Source organism: Sus scrofa, chromosome 8 (assembly GCF_054392235.1).
Source record: "Sus scrofa isolate SSC_HxYL_T2T_F1_AM1 chromosome 8, Sscrofa_HxYL_maternal_Yorkshire_Landrace_v2.0, whole genome shotgun sequence".
NCBI classification, from domain to species: domain Eukaryota; kingdom Metazoa; phylum Chordata; class Mammalia; order Artiodactyla; family Suidae; genus Sus; species Sus scrofa.
This window is the reverse complement of record NC_139390.1, coordinates 109,405,052-109,425,445: the sequence shown is the minus strand read 5'-3', so window position 1 is coordinate 109,425,445 and position 20,394 is coordinate 109,405,052. Positions and strand designations below refer to the sequence as shown.

At 37.6% G+C, this 20,394-nt stretch overlaps 1 protein-coding gene and 1 long non-coding RNA gene across 17 annotated transcripts in view; one reads left to right on the top strand and one right to left on the bottom strand.

The window, feature by feature from the left end:
• The window catches only part of TNIP3 (TNFAIP3 interacting protein 3), a 101,592-nt gene that overhangs the window by 40,029 nt on the left and 41,169 nt on the right, over nucleotides 1-20,394 (bottom strand). For 2 of the 5 annotated variants that reach the window (XM_084973045.1, XM_084973043.1), the window contains exon 3: nucleotides 10,267-10,387. The exons of 2 other annotated variants lie outside the window; for them this stretch is intronic. In XM_084973045.1, the coding sequence (XP_084829171.1) occupies nucleotides 10,267-10,387 (121 nt within the window). Of the gene's footprint in view, nucleotides 1-10,266; nucleotides 10,446-20,394 lie in introns of all 5 variants that reach the window. One more of the 5 variants, XM_084973044.1, reaches the window with a different exon arrangement.
• Nucleotides 1-20,394, top strand: part of LOC106510483 (uncharacterized) — a 31,846-nt gene that overhangs the window by 10,690 nt on the left and 762 nt on the right. For 2 of the 12 annotated variants that reach the window (XR_014813099.1, XR_014813100.1), the window contains exons 3-6: nucleotides 10,275-10,423; nucleotides 12,382-12,525; nucleotides 15,557-15,692; nucleotides 18,615-18,786. This is a non-coding gene — a long non-coding RNA (uncharacterized LOC106510483). Of the gene's footprint in view, nucleotides 1-7,361; nucleotides 7,498-10,152; nucleotides 10,424-12,381; nucleotides 12,526-15,556; nucleotides 15,693-18,599; nucleotides 19,569-20,394 lie in introns of those variants that run through there. The other 10 variants (XR_014813102.1, XR_014813098.1, XR_014813101.1 and 7 more) reach the window with 10 other exon arrangements.

The window sequence follows — 20,394 nt, the reverse complement described above, 5'->3', positions numbered from 1 at the left end:
GTAAATCTTTAAAATATGCCATCTCACATCACTCCTCTACTCAAAACCTTTCAGTGGCTTCCCATCTCACTCAGAGTAAAGCAGAACACTTTAGAGTGGCCCACAGGGTCCTACACACTCAAATCTGTACTGCTCTGACCTCTTTCTCAGTGCACTCCTGCTTACTCTGCTTTATGCCCTGGCCACACTGCTGGTCCATGAACCTATTATGTACACTTCCTATTCTGTCTGCCCAGAACTGTCTTTCTCTTAAATAACCACATCCCCATCCATCCCTTCACCTGCAACAGGCAATTGCTTCAATGTCATCTCTTTATTATTGAGATCTTACCTGGTCTCCCTACTTAAAATTGCTCTCCATCCCAGAGCTTCCCTGGTATATTTTTCCATAACACTGTATATCATATTCTATATAATTTTCTTCTTTGTTCATTGCCTCCCACCATTAGAATGTAAACTCCATGACAGAAATTTTTAGCTTATGTGTTCATTCTATATTTCTTGAACCTAAAATAGTGCCAATTATCTTAGTGCCTATGCAAGTAGACATAGTGCCCATACACACATAAAGCTTCCTTCTTACCCCAGACTAAATCTATAATGTTGAATTGGATATCTTCTCAAGAGTTTGTAAAAGATCTAAAGTTCAGAAATATCAACTGCTTGACCTCCAAACTAATAAACTGCTCTCTTTCAAACACCAAACCTGGACTTGGACCAGAAGAGCCCCATGAGGGATGTGTCTCATGGGGGACATACGCTCGTGTCTCTCCAGGTTGGAACTCTGAAGCAGTTCTTCCGTGCAGTACATAGATGTCTACTTCCACTGCACACTTTTAGATTTTAGTGCATCTCACATTCATCACAGGGCAAACTGGATTTCGTTGACTAGTCGGTAATCTTTAGGAAACTGCAGACTTTATGAAACTTCCATGTCTAAAGATTTCTCAGTGCTGCCCAAAGCAGTAAACCATTTGACCCCGTCTGGCCACCAACCCCTTTGGAGGCTCCCCTGGTTTTCCAGAGCAGTTAGTTATCTTCTGTGATCCCAGGGCACTTTGTGAAGCATCAATTCTAGCACTTATTGTAAAACTGTCATTGATTTTATGTGCCTTTCTCATCAGAGAGGCTGTAAGCTTCTGGAAGGTAGGGTCGATATACATCATCTTAGCCTTCAGAACTAACATACTAACTTCAGAGTTCAGTATAGTGATATATACATTTTTACTTAATCTATTTATGCATAAATCTTTAGTAGGAAATCATAGTAAACTCCTGCTTCTTGGAACATAGTCCAGAGGAGAATGTTCACAGGGATAGACAAAGTTACATGTTTTGCCTTCAAATCAGAAAGGATCAAGTAAGAATATCAATCCATGTTTTTAAAAAACTGTTCTGTTTCAATGTATTTTCATTCATTTCATAGGTGAATATTTCATCCTTTCTTATTTTGGCTATGTGATCACTACTATTTTTCTTTCACACAAAACCCCCTCAATATTTTTTTTTTCTCCTGATCTTGGTGAACATCTAATAAGAATACAAATAATTATACATGCTTTGAGGGAATTTTTAAAAGGCATACATATGGTCTTCAATAGCATTTCCTATGTGTATAAAATGCTTTATTATATCTTATAAGTTAATATCTTGAAGTAATAACCGATGATCCTCTGAACACACAGTACTTTGTCTTCATGTGACTAGTCCTTTTTTTGCTCATAAGAGATATTTTTTGTGTAAGGGCTGAATAAGTTTGCCATTGAATGCAAAGGGCAAAACAGCCCCAGTTCAGCCTTTGAATTTCAAAACAGATTCTCCAAATTCTACAGATCATCCTGAAAACCAAAACTTTGAATTGCAAGAGTGAGTGTTTTTGAAAATAGTATATTAAAACAAAATTTTAAAGATGAATTCCTTTTGTGACAGTTGAAATGCCTCAAAAACTAACATGGATCAATAGATGAAAGAAGCAGTGGATGAGTGGATAGATATAGGATAACCAAGCAGAACGAAATTTTTAATGGTAAAATCTATGTGGCAGACACCATAACATCCTTTTAACTTGGCTATATATTTGAAATTTTCATAATAAAATGTTTGAGAAACAATCAGAATTGAGGCATAAAGTCTTATGCCATAAACAACTAGTAGAGAAGAGGGCAGGGAAGAGATAGTATAACTTATTCCTTACCTCTTTCCACATCAACCACCCAGAGAGGAGCAGATTAACATATCAAGGGCTGAGGGAAAATGGGAAAAGAATCAGAGGAAAAGAGTACTGAATGCTAAGAGTCCTCTTGAGGAAACTGAGCCCAACTTTTCTACTCCCAGGGACTGATTCATCATCTACTAAACTGCTCAGATTGAACAGAGCAGGCAGAGCTTTAGCCTTACCCCTTGGCTTAAACCTGGGGAAGGGGCAAGGCTTGAAGAGAAATCCTCCATAACACGACGGCACACAGCTGGGACTTTGGGGCATGTCTACCTAGAGAAGTCCTGAAATAGATACTTCAACCCCAGGGTGGTGTGGAAGCAGAGCCAGAAATTTCCTGCATTCCTGAGAAGGATGTAAAAGTGGTTAACTACAATTTTGTGGATTTAAGATACTTGGGTGTCAGATTAAGGGAAATGCAATGTTTACCACATGTATCTGAGGAAGGGAGATGAGAAGAGAGACCTAGAAGCTTCAGTGATTATTAGTGAGGCTCTAAGCCAATGAAAAGACCATAGGAGTGGATTACACTAGTGCTGATGGCAGTGATGGTGGAGTACCGCAAACCAGTGCCCTGACTCTAAAGTTGCCAGAAAAAGATAGGACGTCTAGATACATCTGAATTTTAGACGAACAATACTTTTTTTTGGTAAAAGTAAACATGTAGTATTTTGTTGTTTATATGAAATTCAAATTTATCTGGGCACCTTGTATTTTTATCTTCCATGTCTGGCAACCCTACTCCATCTGGATTTCTTCACAAAATCTGCTTCATAGACTGTAGGTGCTGCTATGGGGAGACTGAGACAGAGGAAAGAATTCCTAAATATGACTGCATTGAAACTATAAATTGCCTGAGAAAGCACCAGAGTGGCTGAGATTTCTTGCAGTCAACTGGATTAAATTATCTTCTGAAAGACAGGATAGGGGTCCTAGGAACTAAATTCAACTTAAAAAACAAGGAAAATTACAATTTTACAGGTGTGAGTTCTGTGGTTTGAAGCATTTTATCTACTTAAATTTGAACTTCCTGACAGCTGTGAGGCTGTCAGCAGAGGCATATTTGATGTTAATGAGGAGTAAGTTGAAGTTGAGAGATGTGAAGTGACTTTTGCACATGGTCATTCCATGATGAGTGCGTGGCTGAACTCATACCAGAACTGAGTCCTCCCCTGGCTTTTCACTACAAACTATCTTTTACCTATATTAGGAGACAGGAATAACATAGCTAAAAGTTATTGGACAAAACATAAGTTGCTTGTTTGATGCAGGATATTGAACCATTAGAAATGTAATTTAGAAAAGTTTCAAGGGAATTAAACTTTCTTGAGGTCTACATATGAACTGGCTTGACCTCAGATCATATCCAAACAAAATCTTGCCAGTTCTCACCACTACTTGCCTAGAGATTAATTTCTATTTCTCATGACTGGTGGTCAGAAAAGAGAAATTTACCCTTCAAAACTGTAATTCTGCATTTGAACTTTCTAAAAATGTTCTCTTATCTGCCAGGAGCTTAATCCATGATGCATCACTCACTATCACTGCAAATCATTTTATTTTTCTCTTGTACTCTGCTTCATTCATGTACTCATTCTTATAATAAATGTTTATTGATTATGGATTGTGGATTGGCTCATCTGCTAAGTACCAGATGAGCAACACAGATATATCTTTCATGTATTTTCTGGGTTTTGAGTATAAAACCTAAAGATTAAAGGGACCACTCCATTGATGATGACATCCTTTCCTCATTGTTTCATAATCACCAGTGATCAGCTTCAAGAACTCAGGTGAAAGAGACAGTCCTTTCCCGAGACAACAACAGACCCTAGATTTAGGTACTATTTTTAGATAATTATGTATAATAACTAAGAAAGAGCATGTACTTGTAGAGATGACAGAAATAAAGGGAGCCTATAGCAATGACTTGTGGAAACACAAGTGATCAAATACTGTCTTTTGGGAGGGTTTTGTCCGAAAATGAGCCTGACTTAAAGAAAATCTCTCAATATGATAGCCTAAAAAAATTGCAAATATTTGTTAACCCATTTTAATGGTTTAAAGAACATTTATTTTAAAAAGTAAATTTTTGCACTGGAGGGAAAAAAAATAATAAATGATCTCACTTTTTGCTACTTGTCCCAGAATCCCATAGGAAAATAAATCTATATATTTGGTGGGTCAAGCTTCATTCTCCTTCCAAGTATAAAAGAAGGTAACAAGAGTCTTAAGATGCATTTCATCTAGAAGGTAGATGTTAGAAGGATATGAGCCTTCTTCAGTGAGAGACGAAGGTGCCCATTTTGCTAGTATTTTCCACATACATGTTAAATAAAATATTTCTAACCAAACTAGAAGGCTTGCTTGAGAAAGAAGGCTAATTGAGACATTATATTCCAAACCCCGGCTTAGGTTTTGAATTCTCTATAAGAGATCCACATTCTGTCACAAATCTAAACAGATTAAAGAACACATATTTGCTAAACAACTCTTATGAACATGTTCATTTATAGTATCTCCCAAGCCAAGAATTTTGCTTCCTTAAATTTACAAATTTCTGAACACAGAGGCTGATGTTATTCCTTTTGCATAAGAGAGACGTATCTAAATTCTTTTCAAATGTAATTTCTGAAGTCATATAACTTTAAGAGAAGACAACCAAAATTAGAGTGATGATTCCGAAAGTATGTCTAATACCTTTAACTCCAAGTGGCTGTTCAGTAGAAATCCTGAGACTCTAAATTCTCTTTCTTTTCTTTGCAGGCTCCTGGGTGCCTTACATTCTTTAAATTGTTAAATTATAACACATACTATAATTTCCACCCGGATGTCACCCTTCTCCTTAACGCTTGGTGGCATCATCCACCAGCACCCCTTCGTGTTGTTGCATTGCTCCTCTGGCCACCAATGCAGCTTGCATTGGAGCTTCCAGAATTATTACTGCTTACATCTTCCAAACTTGAATCTTCAAGTTTTGTCTAACTCCCTCTCTTTAGAACTTGGGTCAAATCCTCCCAGTGAAGGAAAAGAAAACCTTTGAGTAAGAAAGAGTGTCCTATTCAAAAGTATCTCTTACTGTCAACCAAGAGGAGCCTGAGTTCATTGCCTCACTTCTCTCGTCCTATAGATGGCCGTCTGCTTCTCAAATATCGGTGAGAGCTTTTGTCTCCCTTCTTTAGTAAGAATTTTAATTCTCAAGCCTCAGGTTTCGATTTTAGCTTACAGACTTGTATCTTTGTTTTCCTGTGGCATCTGGTGGTGTTATATCTTATGGTCTTCAAGTTCAAGATGAGCACACATGGCAGGATCTCCTTATCTGGGCATATACATGATATTCACAGAGAGCAGAAGCTTTTAAAATCTTTGTGATGAATGGAAGGAGTAATATGTCACAGATTAGCCTCTATGGTGATATTTTGGGAAACACATCCTGGCTTCTCTATCCACTAATCTATTTGCTTCTGAGATTTGAATATATTTTTAGAACTATAAGACTAAAAACTACTAGTCAAATTTAGAGATAATAGAAAGATACATAGTTCTTTTAAATGACTTCATCCAGGTTGCCAACTGTGAGCCTCAAACACCACAAAGTGCAGCAGCTAAATTGAGACAGGGCCTTCTTGGTGTTTAACTTTCTGTTTTTCTAACCCGTTATTCAGACATTTCTTAGAGAATAGTAAACAGATCCTCACACAACAATGCAACTTTTCTTCCTAACAGAAAAAAAGGATTGAAATACTCCATAGTTACCACCACTGAAAATTAAAAAATGGGATTCAAAAAGCAAGCCAGTAATTGTATTAAAAAACCCAAGAGGACTTTGAAGCTCAAGCTAATTCCACTAGCATAGCATCATCATCATCATGACATCATCATCATAATAGAGAGTGTTGTGTTTCTTTAGCTCTTTACACTTACAAAATGCTTTCACGCTTTCGCTCACTTCATTATAGTCTTGTCTCAACCCATTTTAGAGATGAGAAAACAAGATTCTGCTAATCAAACTTTGGTTTTGATAAAGAAATAGCTTAACTTTCGAAAACGAGAAATAAGGAAAGGGAAACTAGACCTTTTTTTTTTCAATGTGGTTACAGAAAACGTGTGTCAACTTACTGTAGTTTCCAAGAAGTTTTTTCCCTTATAATCTTTCAAAGTGTCATAAGTTCGTATTACTCTCTGGACCATTCAAAGCATTTTCCCAAGGCTTTTCACTGTGAGAAGAATGTCCAGAGCTAGAATTTGTCTTTAGTTACTTTGAAATCTTCCCTCAGCTAGCACAGAATTTATTAAAAGCCAATTTCTAGTGCTGTTTCTTAGTTAAAATCAGAAAAGCAAAATAGTGTCTAAAGATAAGAAAATGATCTCAAGAAAATTTGGTTCTGGTGTATCTTCTTAAAATCTGGACACTTTCTCTTCCCGATACCAAGCTGCATCCTTGTTTGCAAGCATTACTGGAATGTCTTTGTTCAGGATATATAGCTCAAGCCTTCTATCATTTTCTTTCGTATTTGAAGACATAAAATTAGAGAGTTATAAATTAATGTTTATATATTAATTTTCTCATAGTATTAAAACCATGTCTTAGTTTAATATAACTTCCATTTGACTCATTTTGGAATTGAATATTATTCCTACTGAGAAAATTATTTATCCTTTGTTTACAAGACTTTCAATGCCTTCTGTTTGCCAACTTTCTTCTTGAGTTCCCCTAGAATATTAAAACCTACTTTAATACTTGATGGAATTCCTCATGTTTATCAATAATTTTTTTTGTTTCCTCAAACCAATGAGTCAGTCTGTTCATTCTCTCTTATAGTAATTCTCCCTGTTATCCTTGGCAAAGATAGAGCAAAAAGGGAACATGACATATGTCTTAGGCCTCTTCATTAAATCATATTAATTTTATTCAGCTACACTCTTCCCATCTCATAAAGTCATAAATTTATTTCCTCCTCCTGGAATGGGAGTCTGTCTTACTGTTGTTATGCTTACTTCATTCAGTGGGAAAATGAGAAATGCACGTTACTGTTCCTCTGTCATTGGCTTAACTTCATCTCACCCCCAAAGAGTTTTTCTTAAACTTTTTTTCAGTTTCATCAATATCTCACAATATAAAAGCTTTTGTTTGTTTTGAATGTAGGATTTCCTTCTGCAGAGTGCTAATGTAAATAGTAATTTGGCAGAGATTCCAGCTGGAAACTAAGCTGTGTTTACCTAAGGAATCAAATATTTGAAGATACATCAGACGACAATTGAAGAGGAAATGCCGGAAGTTGGTGAGATAGAGAAAAACTTCCACGGCTTGTTCCTGGGAGACCTCACCTTCAGAGAGAGTAAAGGCACAGTAGCTTGCTCCAAGAGTGATGATTTAAGCCAGAAAAGGAGGGGTTCCTCTGACAACAGCAATGTTCCTGATACCAGCTTGGGCGTGGGCCCAGTCACCAAATGATTCTTGTGTGAGGGAGGGAATATTAAGAGCAGGATGTACAGGGCAGTGGACAGTCAGACAGATCTAGGTTTAGGTCCAGGATCCAATTCTATTAGCTGTAAGATCATGAGAGAATTATTTCACCTCAGTGAACCTCAGTTTTCCCATCTGTAGAAAGATAAGGATCAAGTAAGTTGATGTATAGAAATGCTTTGCAAACTGCTGACCTAGAATAGTCACTCAATAGATGATAGCTAAAACCCAAAGAACGGAACATCAAAAAGACTGTTACACATATTTCTGGCAAACACTGGATGTATAAAGTAGCACTGGGAACCCATGAGACAAAAGTTGAGAAAGAAAAAGTCCTTTGCACTGAAGTGGAGAGAACAATAGTGTTTAGCTGCACTTGGGCTCTGGAGAATATATCTAAATATTAGGCTTACTTGTCACAATGAGTGGTACCACAGTAATGCCATCGAGAGTGGTACAGCTGACTCTAGAAGCAGCAGTGTAGGTGAGCATCTGACAACCACTGGCAGTCAACAGCTTTAGGATAAGAGACTAGGTTTATGAGTGTACATGCAATATTCCCCTGTAGATTTTGAGAATTATTTATGGAGGGATTCTAGAGATAAAGTGATTGTAAATCTAGTTTTATTATGGTTCATGAAGCTGAACATGTTACATAACATTGGTACTTTCTAGAAAAACTTATGTTGTGATACTTTATATATTCAGGTGACACAATATCCCATCCTTAGGAAGTCCATGACTAGTGGGAAAGACACGTCTATACCTAAATAATTATAGAACTAAGGTGATAAAGCCTCCAAATGAGGCATAAAGAAGGTATTTATTTGGAACAGAGCAAAAAGGGGCTGGAGAACTCTATGGGACTAAAGAGGTACCGTGAAATGTTCAAACCTTGTTATAAAAGACAATTAATCCAATGGCAAGGAGGCAAGGGTTTCCATGAAGAATAAACAGCATGTGAAAAGGTCTAGCACATGAAACTGAGTGGTCCATTAAAGGATTATGGGGTGGTAGGACAAACACGTATTTGGGGAAGTGGGAAATGGAGAGTGGGAAAAAAATTAAGCAGTTTTAGCAGGAAAGATATTGACTTCACCTTTAAAAATCCCGAGTGAAGTTGATATAAAAATAGAAAAGATCTCCATGTTTAGTAAGTGTATGTGTTGGAAGTCATCAGCATATATTTTGAAGTTGTTATTGTTAACTTTCCGGGATTGGACAAGACGGCCACTACAAAAAAGCACATATTTCCATGAAGGAAGAAAGTGCAAGTTAGAGGTATGGGTTGGGAATGGGGGTGAGAAGAGAAGAAAGGAAGGAGTGGGGGAGAAGCCTCTTGGCCCCTTATGCTAGCAAGGGTCATTTCTAACTTGGAAAAGACATACTTCTTTTTCAGGGAGAAGTGGGAAGAACATACACAATACTATTTGTTCATTAAATAAAGGAAAGAATCCACAACATATTATTAAGTGCAAAAAGGTTAAGTTTAACAAAGTGTGTGTGTGTGTGTGTGTGTGTGTGTGTGTGTGTGTGTGTGTATGTGTGTGTGTATGTGGGAGAGACAGAGAGAGAGGAAAGGAGAAACACAGACAGACCCCAGTGCTAAGAGAGGCTAGGCTCTCTAGGAGCAGTGGACATGGAGGGGATTTCTGAGGCTGATACAGGTTTGGCGAAACCTGAGGCTTATACAATTCCAGGAACTTCTCTAAGAGAAAAAGACACAAATTTGTGAATGCAATTTAGTTACAAGAGTTAATATTTATTTAGGGGAATTCAAGCTTCATTAGCTCTACAATAAATCTCAAAAAATCATGTCTCTTCATGATTTTTATAGTTTTCCCTGTGCTTAGTACATCTTTTCCACAATGAGCATGAATTACTTTAGAACTAAGAGCCAAAGTAGAAGTTAGGTACATGTTTTTAAAGTCAGCCATACTCTCTAACTGACTTATGTTAGGTCTTCTTCTTCTTTTTTTTTTTTTTTTTTAATGATCATTAGAGACAGTTTCATAAGGGCTGCAGAGCTTAAGCACTTATGTTGTCATTTATGATTATTTCTGGAAAGTCATCCACAAAACTCCTAGCTTGAGCTTACCACTGAATTTTATTTGCTTGAAACACCATAGACAAGTATCCTGAAACAAGAGGAAATTCAAACAACTCCTTTGAATTTTCTTATGTTTTCAAAAGTCTTATGTTTTCTTTAAAAAGTGGACATGAGATGTGCTGATTTTAGTAACCCAATGTAAGTGGGTTTACGCAAATTAGATGAACTCCTCCCAGTAAAAGAGCTGTCATGGCATTATGCATTCTTGCTAATGGCTTGAGCTCCGCCTCCCTTTCCTGTAGTCACAGTTGCCTGATACCACACTTTAAACTGGAAAGACCATCTGGTGAGGGTTTCTTTGGTAACAGGAAGTGACTGTGTAAAAGAAGTTTATATGGGTTCACTTTTGTCCTCTCTGCCATCAAGGAAGTGCATTACTGTAAATGATTTGAGGACTGTCCCCATGCGTTCTTCTTGGTGAACAAGCTGCTGAAGGCTATATTGAGAAATGGTAGAAAGAAGGTGTTTTCTTACCTTTACAGGACACAGACTTTTGTGACTCAGCATGGCCCCCGGAGTGACCCCTTTGGGATCAAAAGAAGCATTCCTCTCAATCAGATCGCAGATTTTATTATCCAGCTCCATGCTTTCGCATCTGCCCCGGGGACGTGGGAAAGGCACATTTTACAAGGTAATTAAAAATTATTATGAGCCTGTGAATGATATGGGGGTGTTATTTGTGTATGATACCCCTTTAGAATCTCCAGATCTCTAATCTCATTTTGTAGTCATTAGTTGCTGCCATTAGAGAACTTTAAAGAGCATTAGAGTTTAATTTTCCCTTACTTACAGGTTTATTAAAAGTAATTGAGTAAGATACAGGCAAGTTTAGGGATTTATTGTTTCACTGATAACAATGACCAGGACTGAGCACTCACAGTAAACCAGGTGCTTTACAACCATTTTCTTATTAAGTGGACACAGTAACCCATTGAAGTAGTCAGCACTGCCTGCATTTTACAGGTGAACAAACTTGGGCTTAGGAATTTAACTAATCTACTTATTTATGTGACATCAAACCAAAAAACATTGGCAAGGCTAAGATCAAGCTCAGATCCTATAACCTGTCTCTTGTCTGTTTTTGCTGTATGTCTTCAATTAACCTGAGAACAAATCCTTAAGCAATTATTTGTCACCAAATGAAAATAGTATATTAGAATCAAAGAGTATCTGGAAGTTATGTTAAGGAGAATCTTGTCTAACTGGCATAATTTATATGAGAACCAGAATGAACTGCCTACATTCCTATGACTATTAACTGATAATATCAATATTTAAATCAGATTTTCTGACTCAAGTCCATTTTTCTCTCCACTATATCATGTTGGCATGATGGAGAAATTTTCTTATTAAAAACTGAATTCAAGAGAAAAATGCATTCATTTTGCGATTTATATATATTTATATATAAAAATATTATATATAATATATATTTTTATATATTAAATATAATATAAAAATAATAAATATATATATTTATATATATTTGCAATTTATATATATTTATATATATATATATTTTTTTAACCTATCTTCATTTTCACCCTCTAAAAATAATCCCTTGGATTGGGGTAGGAGCTCTTTCAGGAGTACTTCTCAAAATTGTCCCCAAGTAAAATAAATATTTAGGTGGATGACTTAATGGCATGTCCCTGTGGCAGTTGTTGCCTGGGCTGTCTGCCCAAAGCGCTGGCTTCTTTGAGAGTGGTTCCCAGGAAGAGGACTGACAGCCATGCGTGCTGATGTTCTGTGGCCTCACTTCCTTAGTTATAGCTGATTGGACCAAAAGTAAACAACTGATCCCAGCTTGGCCAATGAGATTTTCTTCTGTGTGTTGAGGGAGCTAAGAATGAAGCAGCTAGGAAGGGAAATGCAGAGAGGAAGGGAGCTAGAGAGAGGCTTGGCAATTTTCTAGTGCCAAATCAGCTTTTTCTAAGGCATGGCTGCCTTCCTACCTCTACATTCTGCTAATCGCTCCTTATCTTTATAACGAATTATGTTTTTTATTTTTCTTAAGCTAGCTTTTTGGTGTCCTTTACTTGTTATAGAAAAAAACTCTAGATAACTTAACCTCCATATTTATATTTTTCTTTCTTTTGGGCTGTGAAATATCTGTACCTCATGTCTGCTGTATGATGCCACCATATACAGCAAGCTACTGGGTGTACAGTAAACCCTTCATGGCCCAAAATTTTGTACATATGCAGCCTTGAGTTTGGACCTATCCTCGAGATTTCCCACAACCCCCAGAGAAGAATCACAAAACTCCTTTCATAACCTCCCTCCAAATCCTTCAGGTTAATTAGATTCCCAATTAACTAATTAGTCCAATGGACTTGGACTAGACTGAATGTTTAGCCCTGGGGCAGCATTATGACCTATTCTGAACCAGACTTGGCTTTCGACAGGTCACAATCCTTTCTGGTAATCCATTCCTCTGTGGCATGTCACATATTACTGAGCCCAAATCCCAAAGGGGATCATTTTGATACAACCTGCTGTCACCTTCAAGTCCCAAAACAAACTGGCTCCCTTGCTGTGTTTCTGAGCTCATCTTCTGCTCCCCTCCACCTTGCCTCATTCTTCCAGGCACACCTGCCCCAGCACAGTGTACAGAACATACCAAACCTGCTTCCCTCACTGGGGATTGGTGTTTGCTGTTTCCTCCACACGTCTTGCACCCCCCATGCCATTCATGGGGAGCATGTTCCCTGATTCTACTCGGCTGATTAGGTAAGGGATTTGGCTCTAGTTTTCTGTGTTCTGGGCCCTACCCCCTAATTATTCTTATTTTTCAGTTAAGAAACTTGAGTCTCAGTGAGGTTAAGTATCTTTTCTTTTTTTTTGTTTTTTGTTTTGCCTTTTCTAGGGCCGCTCCCTCGGCATATGGAGGTTCCCAGGCTAGGGGTCTAATCGGAGCTGTAGCCACCGGCCTACACCAGAGCCATAGCAATGTGGGATCCGAGCCGCGTCTGCAACCTACACCACAGCTAACGGCAACGCCGGATCGTTAACCCACTGAGCAAGGGCAGGGACCAAACCCGCAACCTCATGGTTCCTAGTCAGATTCGTCAACCACTGCGCCACGAAGGGAACTCCAAGTATCTTTTCTTAAGGTCACTTGACTTATGAGGGACAGAGTGAAAATGTACCCTGAAGCCCATGACTTTTTAATTTACCTTTGGGTTGCCAGTGATTTTAGGAGCTGTTAACTACTGCAGGACCATAGAGAACTGTGTTATTCCCAAATAATTGGGTTTAGGTTTTCCATTCTGATGGGCATTTCTGTTTCAGTCCCCCAAAAAACAACCTATTGGTGCCTGCAAATGAAATACAGCTGACTTAAAAAGACCAGTTTCAGGAGAGGCTTGAGAGACAAGCTTTGAGGTCCAGGTGTTTCACCGATAGCCTTTGTGTGGCTCCTTGTTTTCCTAAGTTGGGAGCTGTGGACCAGCATCCAGGATGAGACACATGGGGTCCAGGAATCATCCCAAATCAAATTAAGTATAAAATCATATACATTATATTGTATGTCTTATATGCTTATTGTCTCTTTCTGGAGAGAGTCTATAGCTTTTTCTTGATCTCCCCAAATGCTAAAAATCACTGACCCAGTTTGTTATTGCCACGAGTGACTGTTTTAAATTCAAATCTCATCATGGTTTCTTTAAGAATGTACTTTGATTATTATTTTTTTTAAACTGTGGAGGATCTATGAAAATTCAGAAATCACTCTGAATCAAATACTATTAACTAAAGTCTATTTGAGGTAGCCTCATCTTTTTCTTTTTTGGCCACACCCATGGTATTTGGAAGTTCCTGGGCCAAGGAATGAATACAAGCTGCAGCTGTGACCTACACCACGGCTGTGGCAATGCTGAAACCTTAACCCACTGCGTCATGCCAGGGATCAAACCTGCACCGCCTCAGAGACAGTGCTGGATCCTTGACCCTTTGTTCCACAGTGGGAACTTCAAAGTGGCCTCTTTAGGACACTGCAAGTGAAGAGAGAATTACAAGGCAGTACTGCTAGGCTAGGAGTTTTTCAAGATGAGGATAACAGAATTCTACTAAGTCCAGTAAATCCCTGTTGGACCCTTGGCTTATTTGTTGGTTGTTTTAAACTTACATGGATATAAATCTCCCATGTTACTGTCCCTTCTTCCTGTCTTTCACTCAGAAGAATAAATTAAATAGAAATGATATTAATATGAATTAGATTTTACCAAGAGGATAAGCCAATGTGAATACGAAGCTTTTTTTTTTTTTTTTTAAGTTTTCTCTAAGTTACATATGATGTACAAACTGGTTTCCCCTAGTCTAGGGTTGGGAGGTAGCAATCTGCCTGGTGAGCAACCAGAGAGAACAGGGAAAGAGGTGAATAGGTTTTTGGTATATTTGGTACCCTCAGACTTCTATTACATATTCAAGGGTCACCAGTACAAAGAAATATTTATTTACATTTTATTATTTGATTAGAGTCAATATATTGTTAATTTGTAGAAAAGATAACCTCAAAATCTTTGGTTTACTGCCTTGCAAGGCATTACCATTTTTGCATCTAATCCAATATCCTGTTCTGCCATTCCTTTACTAAATTGCCTGTAAACATCCAGCTCTTCAAATGCTCTTTGAATGAGCCTTCTTACCTCTCTGGATAACTCATTAATTAATAAGTTGAATTAAAACAGAAGACATACATTCATCTTATATCTGTAGGACTGTCATGTTTTTAACTTTTTGTGCCTTGTACATTAACACCACTGGATATCTACACTTTGAGACCATGGAATGTCCAGTCGCTAATAACGATTTCTGAGGAGCAGGCAACCCAAACCCCCAGACCCGGTTTTCATGGTTACTTGTGGTTGCCTCATTAGTATTGGCAAGTCGTGTAAATTCCTAAAGAAAAGAATTACAATCAATAGACAAAACATAAACCACAATTTTGGAAATACCCTGAAGATCATTTAATTCCTCCCCTGAATTTAGAAAATAGAGGAATGAGGCTCAGAGGGGTTAAGCGGCAGAGAGCAAAGCCAGAGCAAGAATTAAGGACACTACTGTTCTTCCTGCACACATGCACCCCCCTCAAATGTCCACACTTCCTCCTACCCTACTGCCAAGGTCATATGTTATGCTTTGATCTTATGTCACAAGCCAAGTCTTTTTAGGGAAGGTTCTGGAGAACAAAGCATATTTCCAAACATAAGACAAGGAAAAATCAAGAGCAGTTTCTTCTATAATAGAAATGCTTCCAGATGTTCAAAGACCAGGAATTGTAACCTTTGGGATCCAGAATGAGAATTGTTGTATAAAAGAGTATAATTAAGCAGTAATTTTTAGGTTTTACTTTTTGTGATTATGATTAGTACCCTAAGCATGCTCCTGGCTATTTTGAGGAGAAACAAATTACCTACTGAAGAAGTGACTCTGTGTAAATTTGTTTTAGGTCCACAAGTCATGGCGTCTTCATTGTTTGAGAACTCTAACAGTTGTGGCTTAAGGAAGTAATAGAAAAGTTTTGCGAACAGAATTTTCAAAGTAGCATTGGCCTTAGGCAAGAATGAATATTCCTAGAGTTTAACCCAAGGCTCTGTGGCTTAATAATTTATATATGTGTCTGAAAATGGTCTTTGCATGTCTGAAATGAAAGCCTAGAGGATATGGATATTTCTTATAAATATGGACTCTGTTATTGCCCTCAATCTGTATTCTTGGCTGGATCCCTGTTTATTTCCTCTCTGCTTTTGTGATGGGCCAGGTTGCTGAACTGATGCCCCATACCCAAGCCAAACCACTTGTGGCTGTGTGCTGGATGAACACACAGGCAGAGGAGTCAGATTGGAGTGGAGATAAAGGGGGGCTGCAGGTGCTGCTTAGACCGTGAGAAATTACAGGTGAGCACACTTCTGTAGAAACTACATCCTCCAACAACTATCCTACTGAGACAGGTTTGGTCTCCTTATTGGAACTGTTTTGCACCAGCGAAGCATTCTGGTTCACAAGAACGGAGTGACAGAGACAGGAGACGGCCTCTGTGAATACACACAGTTTCACTGGAAGATACTCTGATACACATAACTTGGCCTTTCTGTCTGTCTAAATGTTAGCCATCCTGCACTTCTCACCTTAAATATGGGATGGTGACCAAATCCTAGGTTGCATGAGATATTCCAGCTATGTATTTCCACAGCAACCTGTATCTCCCCCGTTAGGCAGCTTATTACACTTGATTGTAATTGTGTGTTTCCTCACATAGATCCTCCCTTAGATCAGAAGCCCCTGGAGCCAGACACAGGCTCCACTTGCTTGCTTATCACCGTATCTCCAGAGCCTCAGTGCGGTCATTGAATGTTTGGCAAGAGAACAAATAGTCAAGAACTAGGTCTGAGGCCAATAAGGATGCCAGGTAGTCCTTAAGGAGGGGATGCTTGTATTAAAAAGTCACATGTAGGCTGCTCCTCTGTCCTCTCTGCATTCTTTCCATGGAACCAATGTAATTTCTTCCTTCCTCATTTTAATACATCTGCCTCTGGCAAGAGGAGCTGACAAAGCCCTCTTGCTATGAAGATGATGGGGGGGACACACCTATCTGTGACAAGCCATAGAGTTTTAGGCATCAGCAAACAGGATTCTGGAGGGATTTAGGAGTTGAGGAGTCATTCCCAGTTCCCTGGAATTAAACGTGCAGTCAGGTTGATTCTTGAGAAGAAATATAAGTGAGGCTACAATCTTATCCAGGAGCAAGCAGTAAGCGTAATTCTTTCCTCCAGCAAGCTCTCTGAGCCTAGAAAACCAGGATGTGAATTTGTTAGAATGTGAATTTCTCTCCTTCAGGGAGCAGAGACCCTAGTAGAGGAACAGCAGAAAAATGGAAAAGTCATGAGAACATTGCTCCCCTCCCTGCCATATATTGCAGAATTGAAAATGATGCAAAATGCACCCTCTAACAAGGATATAGAAAGGACATAGCTTAACAGCTTTATGGGTCATTAGAGGGGTAGAGTCCTTGGTGTTTTTGTTATTATTATTGTTTTGATACTATCATCATCATCAAGGTTGTTTATATTATGTATAATATATACGTACTGTATCATCAAGGTTGTTTCTTATTTATTTAAAATTTCATTCTTTTGAAGAAGCAGAGACTATAAAAAGTGAAAAATCTCAAAGATTCAGGTGATAGGAAACATAATTCTCAACCGGCATTGTAAGTTAAGACCTTCTATTTTTAGGTCAAGGAAACCTTGGCACTTAATCTAACCTTGTATCATGTAGTGAATATTTTTGGATATTGTTCTACAGGGAAAATATGCTAACATTTATTTATTGAAAACAAATTACATGCAGAGCAAAATTATATATTTTACTGTGAATGTTGAACAATCAGAGTATGCCACCCCAAAATATGCCACTTCAGCACAAGGATTATTCTGAGCAAAAGATTCTTGAAAAACAGCAGATATAAAAAGAGCATTCTAATCTCCCTGCTTTCTTCCTGAAAATGAGATGAAGCTCCCTTGGGAAAGATGCCCTCCCTATCTAGGAAGAAAGAAGCATTCTTATTGTTGAGGATGGGAAATTCAGACCAAGAGAAATCTGTTCAAACAGACCTTGTTAAAATAATTCTTATCTTCCTTTAGCCTCACCATATGCTTCAGTTAGTTTTCCACAATTGTCTGTCTTTGTTCGATTTAGAATAAAAGCATTTAGGTTTTGCCACTTCATTGGGTCTTCATTTCCTTAAGAGGGCTCCCATGTTACAGAAAATTTGTTTGTGTGTTTTTCTGTTACTAAGCTGTCTTTTCTTATGAGCCCCAGTTGAGAACTTTCCTCTACTACACTGTATTTGGAAATGGGCATTTTTAACAGGTACATTAAATTATATATTATGAAATTATATCTGTATCAAAAAAGCAAAGTAGATCAGTGAGATCTGGTTATACACCTCTGATGTAACCACATTTTGGTGTCAACTATAGTTTTCCCTTGTTTTATCAAAATGTATCTCTCAAATCTCTACACAATATCAAGTTGCAACATTACCTAGGAAGACCGGAAGAGTAAATTTGAGTCATGTCTAATATTTATATTTTCCCTAGAATCTCATTTCTATTTAGTCTTGACTATATAGTTAGGTAAAAATATCATCAAATAAAACAATATTATGTTAAAACTATTCTCAACTCAAATTTGTATTGTTAAAGCTGAATTTTATTGGGGAAAATATTGGAAAGAACTTTTTTTAATGGATAGCCAGGGAGTTCCCATGGTGGCGCAGCAGAAACGAATCCCACTAGTATCATGAGGATACAGGCTCGATCCCTTGCCCTGCTTACTGGGTTAAGGACCCAGCACTGCTGTGGGCTGTTGTGTAGGTTGCAGATGCAGTCTGGATGCTGTGTAACTGTGGCTGTGGTGTAAGCCAGCAGCTGTAGCTCCGATTTGACTCCCTAGCTGGGAACTTCCATATGCCCTGGGTGCAGCCCTAAAAATGAATAAAGAAAAAAAAAATGGATAGCCACTAGTGAAATAATTTTATTCAGATTATTTAGCATTACTGCAAGGGATATAAAAAAGAGATACTTTTTATAACTATATCTGAGGTATTAAGTAATTTAAATGCCATATACTTGAGAGCAGTATAAAATTTTTATAATGGGAGAAATAGTTTATCTTTCTATTTATTTGACCATCAAGTAATATTTATTTAAACTCTATCAGTTTAAATGTGAATTTTTCACATCTGTACGAGAATGTCATTTCAAGACATGACTACAGTTCTGATTTTAATTAATCAGCAGTTTTGGAATTTGCAGCAGGACTTGCAGAACAGAGCCAAGGGAAGACTGACAATTGAAGCAGATTCCAAGCTGAATCTACACCTGATTTGTCTATGGATGGTGAGGAAATAATGGAATAAATTATGGAGGCATTTTTTCTGCATGAAATTTTTGGGAGATTAATAAAAGCTTTACCAAAAATCACAAACTGACATATGAAAATTTGATGTCTTTTCTTATCTTGTGATCACATGACCCAATTCTTTACCTCATAAAGTGCCAGCCACTTTTTGTTGGATTCCTTACATTAGTTTTGTTAGAGGTAGTAAATAATATTATGAATCATATCATGATCAGTTATTAGAATGTGTAGAGTAAACCTATGTATTTAATGAGAACTTCTGAAACTTTGTCCCGAGATACAAACAGGTTCTTTTGCAGTTGGAAATAGTGCATTGATTAAATGATCCCTCTAGAGGGCACTGTGCATTCAGTTCAGGTAGAAACTAGTTTCTGATGTTGCTCACATTTTGTTAAAATTTTCACTTATTTGTGGAATTGAAAATATGAAACAGATGATCCTATGTAAAAATAACAAACAAACAAAAAACAGAAACAGATCATGGCCAAGAAGAGCAGACTTTGGGTTCCTTGGGGGGGGAAGGGAGGGAGTAGGATGGATGGGCATTTGGGGGGTTTGGGGATGCAAACTATTGTATTTGGAATGGATGGGCAATGGGATCCTACTGTACAGCACAGGGAAATGTGTGTGACTGGATCACTTTGTATAACAGAACTTGATAAAACATCGTAAATCAACTATATTTTAATAAAAATTATAAGGAAAAAATTTTTTTACTTTAAATTTTGAGTTCAGGAAAAAGAAATGTGTGGTGTATACCTCTGTAGTAACTGCAAGTCATTTTTTTTTCTGGATTTTAAACTTTTAATAAAGTTACATTCCTTTTTTAATAAAAGTTTTTTATTTTAGTTTGCAGTCATTGTTTAAATTTTATATAATAGATTTTCCTCTGATAACTTTCCTGCTACAGTGTAAGTTGACTTTATTAAAGATTGCAATGGTCCATATTAATTTATTTCTTTTTTCTTTTTTTTTCCTGTGATGTTCATGTGGATGTGAAATTGATGAGCCTAGAAATTTTTTGTGCCAGAAATTAGGAAGTACTTAAAGAACTGGTTAAATATAGAACAATTTCAGCATCAAAATAAGTACTGATAAAAATGCATTATAACTCATTAAATAGGATTAGTTAATTTATACTGATAATAAATTTAGAAATAGACATAAGTGGGGACAGGAGAAATCTTTATATTAGAATACTTACTAATAAATATAGAAGAAATTACGGTATTAGAAAATCAGTTTCATAGCCATCGTAGCGTTTTTTTTAGGCTTCACCCATGGCATGTGGATGTTCCCAGACTAGGGGTCAAATCGGTACTATAGCTGCAGTGCTACGCCACAGCCACAGCAACACCGGATCCGAGCCACATCTGCAACTTACACCACAGCTCACGGCAACTCCAGATCCTTAACCTACTAAGCAAGCCTGCATCCCACTGATCGAGTCTGTGTCCTCATGGATGCTAGTCAGAGTCGTTAACGACTGAGCCACTATGGGAACTCCAGCCATTATAGTAATAATTTAAATAGGAAATATCAATGGATGCTAAAAGTTGGGGCTGAAATTTTGATGAGGAATGAGATAGTTACATAATTTCATATTTATGTAATTTCCTCCCCTAATACTTAGTGAACATTAAAGGAAATATTTAAGAGTAACTTTACATTGGA